At 44.7% G+C, this 12,373-nt stretch overlaps 1 protein-coding gene across 4 annotated transcripts in view; it reads left to right on the forward strand.

The window, feature by feature from the left end:
- SLC36A1 (solute carrier family 36 member 1) overlaps positions 1-12,373 on the forward strand; it is a 66,732-nt gene that overhangs the window by 39,880 nt on the left and 14,479 nt on the right. For 2 of the 4 annotated variants that reach the window (XM_058544420.1, XM_058544421.1), the window contains exons 3-8: positions 1,090-1,180; positions 2,411-2,499; positions 2,973-3,068; positions 5,086-5,170; positions 5,571-5,789; positions 10,219-10,317. In XM_058544420.1, coding sequence (XP_058400403.1) covers positions 1,090-1,180; positions 2,411-2,499; positions 2,973-3,068; positions 5,086-5,170; positions 5,571-5,789; positions 10,219-10,317 — 679 coding nt within the window. The remainder of the gene's footprint in view (positions 1-1,089; positions 1,181-2,410; positions 2,500-2,972; positions 3,069-5,085; positions 5,171-5,570; positions 5,790-10,218; positions 10,318-12,373) is intronic. The other 2 variants (XM_058544429.1, XM_058544422.1) reach the window with 2 other exon arrangements.

Here is a 12,373-nt window from a genome sequence, read left to right on the forward strand (position 1 = left end):
CGCCCCACCTGAGCGGCCAGGAGGCGACGCACGCCTCCGTGTTGGTGCCCTGCATCTCTCTCTCGGCTCGTATTTCCAGGCTCTTCTTCCCCACGGGCACACTGACAGACCCTGCCTCTCCTGCTGGGCTCAGCCCAGGTCCCTCCACTCTGTGAACCCTCAGCTGCCTCCCCTCCCTGAGCATTGATCCTGGGCTCTTCTTCAGACAGGGATCTTTCTACCTTGAGTGATTGTTAATGTGTCCACCTTATTTTCCCTGAGACATTATTAATTTCTAGAGACTGAGGTCCATGTCTGATTCATACTTATTTCCCCCACTGCATTAACACGACATTTTACACGTGATAGTTGGTATTTGCTGAGTGAAAAAATAAATGAGGACGTGTGAGAGGCTTTACAGTTGCAGCTTGAGGGGGACAGTCTGTACAACAGGCGAGGGAAAAATCTGTGCTTGAGGCAGAAGGACAAACTAGGTGACTGTCCAATCCTAGGCCTCTATGGGATTTGACTTTTTTTTTTAAATACAAAGTACGCCAGGGACTTCTGGCCTATTGTGGTACCGTACGACTTTTACTCTGCTCACTTTGCATAAAACATTCTGTTAAGGGTTTTGGGCTTCCGTTTTTTATTTCCTCTGTTCTTCTCTGACACCAATCTGTCCTTCACAGTTACACTTGTCATCCTCTGTTGCAGTTTTGGATCTGAGTCTTTACAGTGGACAGCTCTGTGGTGACAACCAGGCCCAGATACACTAGGACAGGACAGAGCGCCTAGCGAGACCTCCACCCTCCCACCAGTCTAATCTCCATGGGAGAGGGATCCTCAGAGCTGCCACAGAGAGCACAGCTTAAGCCCAGTGGCTACGACAGTGGGCTCAGGGGTCAGACCACCTGGGTTTGAATCCTGGCTCAGCTCTTAACTAGGTGTGTGACCTGGAACACGTTGCTTCCTCCTCCATAAATCTCATAGGGTTGTTGCGGAGATTGAAGGAGATAATACGTGAAGGCTCTTAGCTCGGCGCTAAGTGCTTAATGAATGTTAGCTGTCATTATTGTTAACATGCTCTTGTCTGCCTTCTTCCCACCTCAGATGGTTCCAGACCTTAATCCACCTGCTGAAAAGCAACATTGGCACAGGACTCCTGGGGCTGCCTCTGGCAGTGAAGAATGCAGGCCTCTTGGTAAGGGTCTACACTGGTAGAGGAAAGTATTGTGACAAATTTTAGGAGACAGTGTTTTTCTTTCCTTAAATTACTTCATTTAAAACATTTTTTTTTTTTTTGTGAGGAAGATCAGCCCTGAGCTAACATCCATGCTAATCCTCCTCTTTTTGCTGAGGAAGACCGGCTCTGAGCTAACATCTATTGCCAATCCTCCTCCTTTTTTTCTTTTTTTCTCCCCAAAGCCCCAGTAGATAGTTGTATGTCATAGTTGCACATCCTTCTAGTTGCTGTATGTGGGACATGACCTCAGCATGGCCGGAGAAGCGGTGAGTCAGTCTGCGCCCAGGATCCGAACCCAGGCCCCCCAGTAGCAGAGCGTGCGCACTTAACCGCTAAGCCACAGGGCCGGCCCCATTTAAAACATTTTAAAATGAGAAGCTTTTTTAAAAAAATTCAGCAGAGGAAAAGTTGAAGCATATTTTTCATGTAAAAATGAAATATGTTTCATGTAAAGATATTTATTGAGGGCCTTCTGTGTGCCGAGCACTGTCTTAGGCTCTTAGAGTATTATCAGTGAATAAAACAGATAAGATTCCTGCCCTCATGGAGCTTAACTTCTGGTGGGGAGGATGTACTTAAAGTGTCTCAGGCAGTTTCTATGAATAATATTAACTAATGAATTTGTAACACAAGTCTGTCTTTTTCTACACAGTCATTCCATGCCCCACCCTGAGGTGGCCAACTCTGAGAATCTTAGTTTTTCTTTTATGACTCACCCCCTATAGTCTGCCTGTCCAAAGCCATCTGGTTTCTTTTAGAGTTGGAGAGAGCTCAGAGATGTGGATTGTCCTTAGCTGAGGGCTGTATTTCTTGCTCTGACATTGCTCTAAAGAGAACTTCCCCCTCCCCTGCCCCCTTAACCCATCCCTGCTTCCCAGATAATCACAGGAGCCTGTGATCTGCTGATTGGCAGTGGTCCTGGAATAGCATTATCTTGTGTCCCTCTTCTCCTTGAGATTAATTCTTTCGAAGGCATGCTAAGGTTTGGGTGGTGCCCGTCTCATCGAGCTAGTCTCCGTGATCACATTTCTCTCTCTAATGCTGTGCCAGAAGTTCTGCCATTGGAAAATGTCTTAGTAGTGTTTTGATCATTTGCAAACTCCTAATTGTACCTCCTTGTCTCTGTTAACTCACTCCTAATTGTACCTGCTTGTCTCTCCTTCTCTTCCCCACAACACCTGTCCCCAGATGGGTCCCCTCAGCCTGCTGGTGATGGGCATCGTGGCTGTGCACTGCATGGGTATCCTGGTGAAATGTGCTCACCACTTCTGCCACAGGTGAGAGCCCTCCGAGCCACCTCTCAAGTAACAAATTGTCCTTTTGGGTTCTGTTACCAGTCCTGAAAGCGAGCACTTACACAGAGCACTCTAAATTCCTGATGCTCACTGAAGGTGGCTGCTCATTATCACAGCAGTGCTTTTCCCTGTTATTTTTGTGTTCTTTTTCAGCTTGTTGTCATCTGTCAAATTTACTTGTGTCTGGTGAACAGAGACCACATTCTCATTTTATGTGCTTTGTAATATTTAACCCATTGAAATGATTCTACCAGATGTTGTTAATTATAACAAAAGTAACTGTCCTGTTGACTTAACACTTCTGATCCTTGAAAACCTTAGATACAGGACTCAGTGGTATGTCCAGGGTGACAGGTGGGGAACTGGCCCAGGTCTGAGTGAGCTACGTTTGTTCTGTCATTGTCATTGTCTAACCCGCACACTCTGCCCTTTCTCTCTCCCTCCCCTCCTCCCAGACTGAACAAGTCCTTTGTGGACTATGGGGATACGGTGATGTATGGACTGGAATCCAGCCCCAGCTCCTGGCTCCGGAACCACGCACACTGGGGAAGGTACCTGGTTTCCTCTTTCCCTTTTGCACTAGCCTCCCAGTGTGGAGGCCTTCAGATAGGGGAGTGAGATGTGGGAGACAGTGTAAGTAGTGGAAAGTGCGTTGTTTGGGTCAGTGGACTTGAGTTCCAGCTCAGCTCTGCCAGTGGTAATCTGTGTGATCTTAGGCTGTGTGACCCCTCCCTTCTCTGGGCCTTAGTTTCTTCATCGGTTAAAGCACGGGGCCTGGCCTGAGAGATCTCTAAGGAATGTTCCAGCTTTGACAGTCTATGACCAGTGATGTATTTCATTTCCTCATTTGTTCAACAAATATATTTAAGCCCTCTCTTCTAAGTGGTACAAAACAATTCTGTGTATAGGGAGGGGGGATTCCCTGAGGTGAATTACGTGATCCTGGCCCTCTAAGGATTTGTAGCCTCTTTGAGGAGAAAGATGTGTGGGAAGCTTGAGAACAAGAGATGAGGAAGAGTGTAAACCAGTAGGAAGCGAGTCTCATGAGCTAGAAATACATCCTGGGCTCTTAGAGGGAGAGGAGCTTTGAAGAGTCTCTTGTCCACTGTGCCAGATGAGAAGCGCACACGATAGGTACTTTAAGGGCAGGGCACGAGGCAGGAGAAGGAAGGCTTCAAGGAGGAGCTGAGGGGAGCTAGAACAAATGGATTTGTTAGAGAAGGACACATTTCAGGAGGTGAGGGTGTTTGGAAATTTCTCCTTATGGTGACTTTTCAGATGCCTGGAGGAAAATATTCTACTTTTTGTTTCCTGTTTGAGGAAACGGTATATTTAGATCTAGAGAATTGATACCATCAGGGGCTGAATCCTTTTTTTCTTTTTTAATTGAACCACATTAAAACTATGTTCTCCAGAAAACTCCTTTTTGTGGTCACAGGGAGACTTTTACCTTCTTCACTCATAGTCACCTTCTTCCTGTGACGCAGGTTTATGTAATTCTTTCAGCAAAATCATTTTCTGAGATGAGGAGAAGCCAGATTGCCAAGTGACCACCATTGGTTGGTTGTTTGGTTGCTGATTAGTCCTTTCTCCCTCCCTCTCTCCTCTCTTTCCCTTCCTCTCTCCCTCTTTCCCTGTCCCTCCCTGCCTCCTTTCTTACTCAGCCTCTCACTCCCTCCCTTCCTTCCTTTTATAAAATTAATGTGTACTCACGGTAAAAAAAAATTTTTTTTGAACAAGATAGAAAGACATAAAGTAAAAAGTAAAAATATATACTGGTCTCAGTTGCATGGGTATCCTTTTGGAATTTTGTGTATGTATATAAACATACACATGTTCTTAAAGTTTTTTTTACACAAATTGACCATATTATGCATACTGTTTGGAAACTTGCTTTTTTCCCTTAAAGGTCTTAGACATTTCTCCATCAGTACGTATAGATTTAGCATATTCTTTTACCTGCTGTATACTGTTCCATTTAAGAATGGTCTATAATGTAATCACTTTCCTTTTGATGACCCTTTAGGTTGTCACCAGCTGTTGTTGTAACAGTGCTTCAACCAGCAGTCTGTTTTGGTACATCTGTTTCTGTGTACTTATGTGAGAGTAGGTTGGTTCTTGGATCTAAGTGATGGAACAAGACTGTGAAGGGGTCCACTTGCTGGGCTTTTAAGCCGACCGCTCTCTGTAGCTTTAGAAGGAATGGTGTGAGATGGGATAGGGGGGCTGAGGGGAGGAGGAGGCCGAGGGGCTGGGCAGGGGTCCTGGAGTGTATGTTCTGCTCCTGCCGTTCCAGTCTCGGGATTGCCTGGCCCCATGCAACATTCCAGACAAGAAGCCAGGAAGACTTCCGCACAGATAGCACCTCCTTCACCTTCCTCCAAAGCTCCAGACCGGTGGCACCTAGCACAGTTTCTCCTCTTCCCAGGGCACACACATCCTTGTCACCTGGTGGGAAGGGTCTATGATGACTTGGGAGAAAGCACTGTTCAGACACCCTGGGAGTCTCTCTGGGAGTCTTGCTTTTGATCGTCATGCTCTTTGTGTTCCTTCCTTCCCCACCTGCAGGCACACTGTGGACTTCTTCCTGATTGTCACGCAGCTGGGATTCTGCTGTGTGTATTTTGTCTTTCTGGCTGAAAACTTTAAGCAGGTAGGGCCCTGGTAAAACAAGAGAGAGAACTGTAAGAGATGAGGGGACTTTCTGCTTAAGATTCCTTCCAAGCCATTTTTGGTCAACAAAAGAATTACTATTTTAATACTTTACACAGAACAGTGTCTTTTGTTTGATTTCATCTAAAGACCTCGGGCATAGAGAAACCTCCAGATGTTTGTCTATCCTCTTGTCTTTAAGTGAGATCTGATCAAACCCAGCTCAGACAGCTGGGTTGCTAATGATAATTATGAAGATCTTCAAAGCAGGTTCACTGAACACAGACCTCTCTACCGCCTTGTTCACGCTGAGTCTTTAGTCAGGAACCCCTTCTGGTGGAAAGCCAATGGCCTTAGTCGTCTGAGAGCCCTTTTCTCTTTCTTCTCTTCCCCTCATCTAGGTGATCGAAGCAGCCAATGCGACCACCAGCAACTGCCACAACAACGAGACGGTGGTTCCGACGCCCACCATGGACTCTCGGCTCTACATGCTCACCTTCCTGCCCTTCCTGGTGCTGCTGGTCTTCGTCCGGAACCTCAGGCTCCTGTCCGTCTTCTCCCTGTTGGCCAACGTCAGCATGCTGGTCAGCCTGGTCATGATCTACCAGTTCATTGTTCAGGTACGAGCCGAGGCTCCCCCTCCGCCTGTGAAATAATCCGAGAAACAGACAGAACAAGTAAAAGGGACGTAAATAGGGATGTGTGACTTACGCGTGGTATCTTTAGAATCGGGGTTCTCAGCCTCAGCACTGTTGACATTTTAGGCCAGGTAACTCTTTGTCGTGGGGGCTGTCCTGTGCATCGGGGGATGTTTAGCAGCATCCCTGGTCTCTACCCACTAGGGGCTAGTAGCAACCACTCCCCAAGCCGTGACCACCAGAATGTCTCCAGACATTGCCAAAGGTCCCTGGGGGCAAAATCACCCCCATCCAGGTCACTGGTTTAGACTTTTTCCCAATTAGAGAGTGAATGCATGATCATCGTGTAAGATTGGAAAATAGAGAAGAATATTCAGATAAAAATAAAAACCAACGTGCAGGCAGGTCTGTGGGGTAGTACAAGAGAGGACATCTCTGTGTAGGTGGGTAGAAGATCAGCCTGAGAAAATGTGTTATTAGACACTGGCTGTGTATGGACAAGACAGTGCGTTTTGCCAAGACTTGAGAAAAGGGAAAGAGTGAAAGCACGTGAATAAAAGAATAACTTTAAAAAAGTTATTTAAATTTAATTCCACCAAATAATTCACCAGTATATATTCATCACAATGCAGACAACACAGGTTCCTGTTAACACCACATCCCCACCCTGAGTCTCCTCCTCTAGGGACCCACTGGGTACGATTGGTCTGTCTCTTCCAGGTCCTGTGGATGCATAGAAATATATAAACCAAAAATATATTTTGTTTTCTGTTTTTTTAACATAATTTTAAAAATTGTTATATGTAGCGTTCATTGACCTTGATATTTTTCCCTCGACAATGCCTCAGAGAGCTTTCCATGTTGATACACCTGGTTGTACCTCATTATTCTTAATTGCTACATAGTATCTCAGAGAATAGATGTGCCCATAGTTTACTTAACCAGTTCCCAGTCAGCAGACTGTCAGATCATCTATAATATTCGGTGTTATTTCAGTATTACAACACTGAATATGTTTATGCCTTCCTTTTTGTGGACATGTATAAATACTTTTCCGAGATATTTTTTGTGAAGGCACAATTGTGAAGAGTATGTGCTTTTGAGTTTTTTATATTTCCAAGTTGCTTTTTCCAAAAACTGTTTACCAATTTCACGTAGACTCTCTTCCATAGTACCTAAGCGTCTCATCCTAGCGAACACTGGGTGTATCAGTCTTTTCAGTTTTGGTCAGTCTGACAGGTGTGCATTGCTTCATTTTTACCGTCTGTGACCCAGTTACCCACTGATGTGGTTTCTAGGAAAACAGTGGGTCATAAAACACAGGGACTTCCTGTTCTGAGGAAATGACAAATGAATTTAGGTTAACATTGTACTCAGTGAGCATTTGCTGTTTTCCTTGTCCTAGTAAGTCAGATGGGTGGTGGATATGGACTCTTCTGCAGAACTGGTTTTTTTTTTTTTTTTTTTGCTGAGGAAGATTTGTCCTGAGCTAACATCTGTTGGCAATCTTCCTTTTTTTTTTTTTGCTTGAGGAAGATTAGCCCTGACCTAACATCTGTGCCAGTCTTCCTCTATTTTGTATGTGGGTCACTGCCACAGCATGGCTGACGAGTAGTGTAGGTCTGTGCCTGGGATCTGAACCTGTGAACCCGGGCCGCTGAAGCAGAGCACGCCGAACTTAACCACTACGCCACAGGCCTGGCCCCCAGAACTGTTTTTTAAAGCATAAAATAAACAGCTCTCCATGTCCCATTTTTTATGGGACTGGAAGGAGGGCCTGTGAATGCATGATTGACCATTTCCAGAGAACTTCTGGCCCCACCTCTGGCAAATTAAGTTAAAACAAGGAAGGGTAACTAAACCCATGATTTAACTTTGTCATTAGAGATCTGTCAGTGCCTAGGACAGCCTGCAGCAGACATTAAAGATGAATTGAGTGAGGCCACCTCACATAGACATGCACACACACCACATTTATTTCTAAACCACTTCAGCTAGTTTACTTTCGTGGTTCGGACTGTGGTGGTTGCTGTGATCAGAGGGCTGGAATGGGAATATGGGTTCTGACCACATCTCAGTTCCATTTGAAGGGAGCGTCCATCCAGTGCATTGTCTGTGCGTAGTACAATCTGCACTTTCAGATGAGGCAGCCCTGCTGATTTCTGGAGAGCGCCTCTGAGCCTGCCTCTGGGCTCAGCCCATAGGTGTGTTGTGATCAAGTAGTGCTGTCTGCCCTGGGTGCAGCAGGAGAGACTGGTGGCTTGGCTGTGTGTTAAGCAGCTTCGTTTTGACGTGGCGCATAGCGAAAGATGCTCCTTTGTTGCTACTGCTGCTGTTACTACTGCTCCATCTTAGCATTTTGCCCCGTTACCATGAGGATTTCCCTGTCTGATGTTCCTGAATTTTTACCTAATCCTGAGCACGTGTGTGACCCGTGCTCTTGCTCCTCATGCAGTCACCATCGTAGGAAGCAACCGAGGTCTTCCACCTGAGCAGGTTTCCCCGTATCTTCATCACGTGGAATGAGGAATGGCACTGTTCTGAGCAGAGTGCCTTGCCCAGAGGGGGCTCCCCGTAAGTGTTTCATCACTGCATATCCTTAATTCTGAGATGCGTTTTCTCACAGTTATAACATTTCCAACATTGGAGTACATCTTGCAATCCTTATGTATATTTAACAGCATTTTCTCAAAAAACTGTTATTATTATATTGGCAGTATTGTGGAATTGTGGAGATAATATGTTGATAGTGAGCTGATTTCAATTTGTATGTTTCTTTGCAAATTAAACTTTCTCCGTGTGGTTGGTTGGGTTATAAGTCAGTAGCAGTCATTAAGTAGGTAGAATTATAAATCCCTCCTGCTGGCCTAATTCATGCTGGTGTTCCCAGACACGTGTTCTGAAATTCCGTCTCTGATACCTCGACCTGATCTGATGTGTGGACCTGGGCAGTAGTCATCCACTAACCGACAGATCGCTCCTGTTTCCAGGAACAATTACACTGTGACTCAGGAGTAATTGTAGGGCAGTCTTCCTCTATTGTCTCACTGTAAGGCAAAAATATTTATTAGTCTGTGTTCCTTCCAAGTACTGAAGTGCTTCTTATAAAGAGATCTAACTGATTTCTTAGGAGGGGCTCAGATAAAAGTATTTTTTAAAATCTTTATATTTTAGGGAGACTATAATGTAAGTGCTTTAAAATCTTTTAAAGAGAAGCCTATTGCAGAGGTTAACATTAGATCTCCTTTTGTGCACTGATGTTATTCTGTCACACTGTTAGAACGTGCCCCATATTTATCTAGATACCTCTATAGTTAAATCAATTGTAAAACATTGTAAAAGGCAGTTTTAAGGTCAATATTTCTTTTAGTCTAAACACGGTACGCACATGGGTTTAAAAGCCAGATTCTAAAAGGACGGCAGCTTCTCTCACTCTGAGTCCTCCTCCTTCAATGCGTCCGTTACTGGGCACTATTGTTCAGTGATGAGCCAGGTAGGATTCTGTGTCTGCACCTCCTTGCTTGTACATCCTTATATTGCACCTCAGTTAACAATTGCCTTGGTTTTTGTTTGCCTTTTTTTTTTTTTTTTTAGGAAGATTGGCTCTGCATTAACATCTGTTGCCAATTTTCCTCTTTTGTCTTTTTCTCCCCAAAGCCCCGGTACACAGTTGTGTGCCATAGTTGTTTTATTTGCCCATTTTTTAATGCTCTTTCTGCTCTTTTTTCCCTAAATGTTCCAATCCTGTCATGTGCCTATTAATAATGTTTTACAAGGGCTCAAACTCATTCTCAAGAATTAAAACAAAAAAAAGAAAGAAAAAAAGAAAAAAAGTTCGTCTAAAAATCTGCCACCTTCCCTTCCAGCTTTATCTGTGTGGAGTGTTTATGTAGTTATATCATAGTGAAGACGTAAATGTGAAAAATACTGTTCTCACTCTTATTTCATAAGCAGTTTTTCATGTGCCGCTTAGTCATCTCAATTTTTACTTTGCAAATAGTGCATAATAGTCTGTGGTAGAGTTGATGTGCAGTAAACTAACTATTCACTTGTTTGGGAACATCTAGGTTGTTTTTAGTTACTGTTAAATAGCTTTGCTCAACTTTTTTCATATTTTGATTTTTTCCTACTCGGATTAAATTTCTGAGGATGGGATTACCTAGTGAAAGAATGTGACTATTTTTATGCAAGCTCCAACATTTGCATGTTTTATGGCACATTGAGCTGGGCTTTCCTCAAAGCAAGTAGGGTTTTCTCAGCCTGAAGGGAAAAAAATGTAAAGGTTAAACGTCCCTAAATCACCTGTCAGGTGTCAGACGTTCTCCCTTCAGAGGATCTTGGATTTATGGAAAGGAGTGACCTGTCTGATAATCTCTCTATAGCCTTTGATTTGTCTTATTTTCTCTTTCAGAGGATCCCAAACCCCAGCCGCCTCCCATTGGTGGCATCCTGGAAGACCTACCCTCTGTTCTTTGGCACGGCCATTTTTGCATTCGAAGGCATCGGGATGGTAAGAGTTACACTGTGATTCTTTGGTGCCCTTGGTGTCCTCGAGGTCTGCTTTAAGGAATGCTGTAGAAATGGTGTTAGAAATGGTCTTCTGAGACTTGTCTGGTTAATGAACAGTGTTTCAGGGATTTCACTGAAGTTTCCCAGCTCCAACTTTTGAAAATAAATTGTATGTAATTTGAGAATGTTTGCATTCAGACCCCCTCTGCTGCCTGCTCATCTCCTGTGTGTGCAGTAAGCAATAGTACATGGCAGTTAGGAATGCAGGGTCTGGAGTTAGACTGACTTGGGATGAGTCCTGACTCTGCCGAAGGGTAGCTTTGTGACTTTGCGCGAGGACTTGACCTCTCTGAGCCTTCCTTGTTTGCTTCTGAAAAGTGAGCTTAATGATTAGTAGTTGTTAGGATTAAATAAGATATGTGTAAAGTGCTTTGTACAGTCCCTGACACATGGTGAGCATTAAAGGAATTTTTATTTTCATTAATAATCTTATCAATTTTATTATTAAATCAATAAATACATGAATGATTTCTCTGCCCTCTGTTTTCTGTGCTATATTTTCTATGTGTAAATGAATAGCCTTCACTCCTAGCTCAGCTTCCCCCATCATTGCTGTGATTTTGCCAAATTCTTCTCCTGAAGAGAGGAGCCTGCCATCAGTTGTTCCTAATTTGATTTTTATTTGTATTTTTCATAATTAAAGGTCCAGAATTCTTCTCTGAAGAAAATGATTAGCTCTGCTGGCCAAGGGCGTAGGAAATGGGAAGACGCTTCTCCTTTCGTGGAATTTCTTTTTGTTCCCATTTGATTTCCCTATCACCTTATACACTTCTAAGAAAACCTAGAAGCTGGACATACCGTGGTGTTGATGGAATGTGTTAAGGGTCTGACATCATGGGGGAGGCTTTCTGAGTGACTGTGTGTAAGTCGTTGTCCTAAGGTTTTAAACCTTTCCCTCCCTCTTTCCTGGGGCTTCTCATTGCCCGGGAGGAGTGTCTCACCTTAATTCACAAGCACAGGTGGTTTCCCTGCTGCTGGGGCCGAGGCCTGAACGGGCCGTATCGCAGCAGCGAGAAAGGTCCCGAGAACTCTGGACTGGAAAGCGGTTGAGTATGTGGAAGGATGCCCGGAGACCCTGGGGTCTTACAGAGCATCGTACTGCCTTTATCAGCTTTCCTGACGGCTCAGCACAGAGGCTGTTCTTTGCTTCATTAGCCAAGGCTTGGATACGGAGTCATCCTGTAAACATCATTATCTGTTTCTTCGAGATTTCTCTGTTTTCTATTTTTACAACAGAGAGAGAGAACACTGTAGTTTTGACTCCTAGTTTTGGATTTGAGGGCTGTTCGACATGTCTGGGTGAAGTGCCCTGCTCCGTGTTCTCGTTGTGCTCTCTCTGTGTTTGTGCTGCTGGCCCAGGCCTGGCAGACCTGGAGGAGGTGGGCTCCCTGCTCTCTGGCTCTCTCTGGACTCTCCATAGGAGGAAACTGAAGGAAAGCTTAGAAACTGTTTCTGATTGGATGTGGATCAACTGAAGCTTGGGACCCTTGAGCTGGTGGCGGATGCTGAGGCCAGTGGAAATGCAGAGCTGTGGCGCCCCTCTGAGCACTGGGCCTGCAGGCGGCTCGCGGTGTCTGGCACAGACCCGCTCTGCCTCATAGCTGCAGGTGCTCGAGGAAAATGAGAAAATGAGTGTAACGACAAGATCAAAGATGGTTTGTGGGGCAGCTAGACATTGCCCTGGGTTGCTTTTCCTCGTCAGCCATGCCAGATGCAGTTGATAGCAGGCTGTGAAGATTGTCACAGTCACAGTCACACCTGCTGTTGTCCCCATTCCTAAATGAACCAGTCTTCATAAGGGGCCTTTCCTTTCCTTTATCTAAGGTTCAAGAATGTCCTCTGCTGTGAGAGAGGAGGCGGCAAGGATCAATGGTTTGAAATAGGAGTCTGGAAACTGGGTTTTCTGATACATCTCCCAGATCCTGAATCTCCAAGGTCCTCTATTAAGTCATGTCACCCCCAGCACCTCAGTTTCTCTAACTTGGAGGTTTAACTTG

This window comes from Diceros bicornis, chromosome 1 (genome assembly GCF_020826845.1).
Source record: "Diceros bicornis minor isolate mBicDic1 chromosome 1, mDicBic1.mat.cur, whole genome shotgun sequence".
Lineage (NCBI taxonomy): Eukaryota > Metazoa > Chordata > Mammalia > Perissodactyla > Rhinocerotidae > Diceros > Diceros bicornis.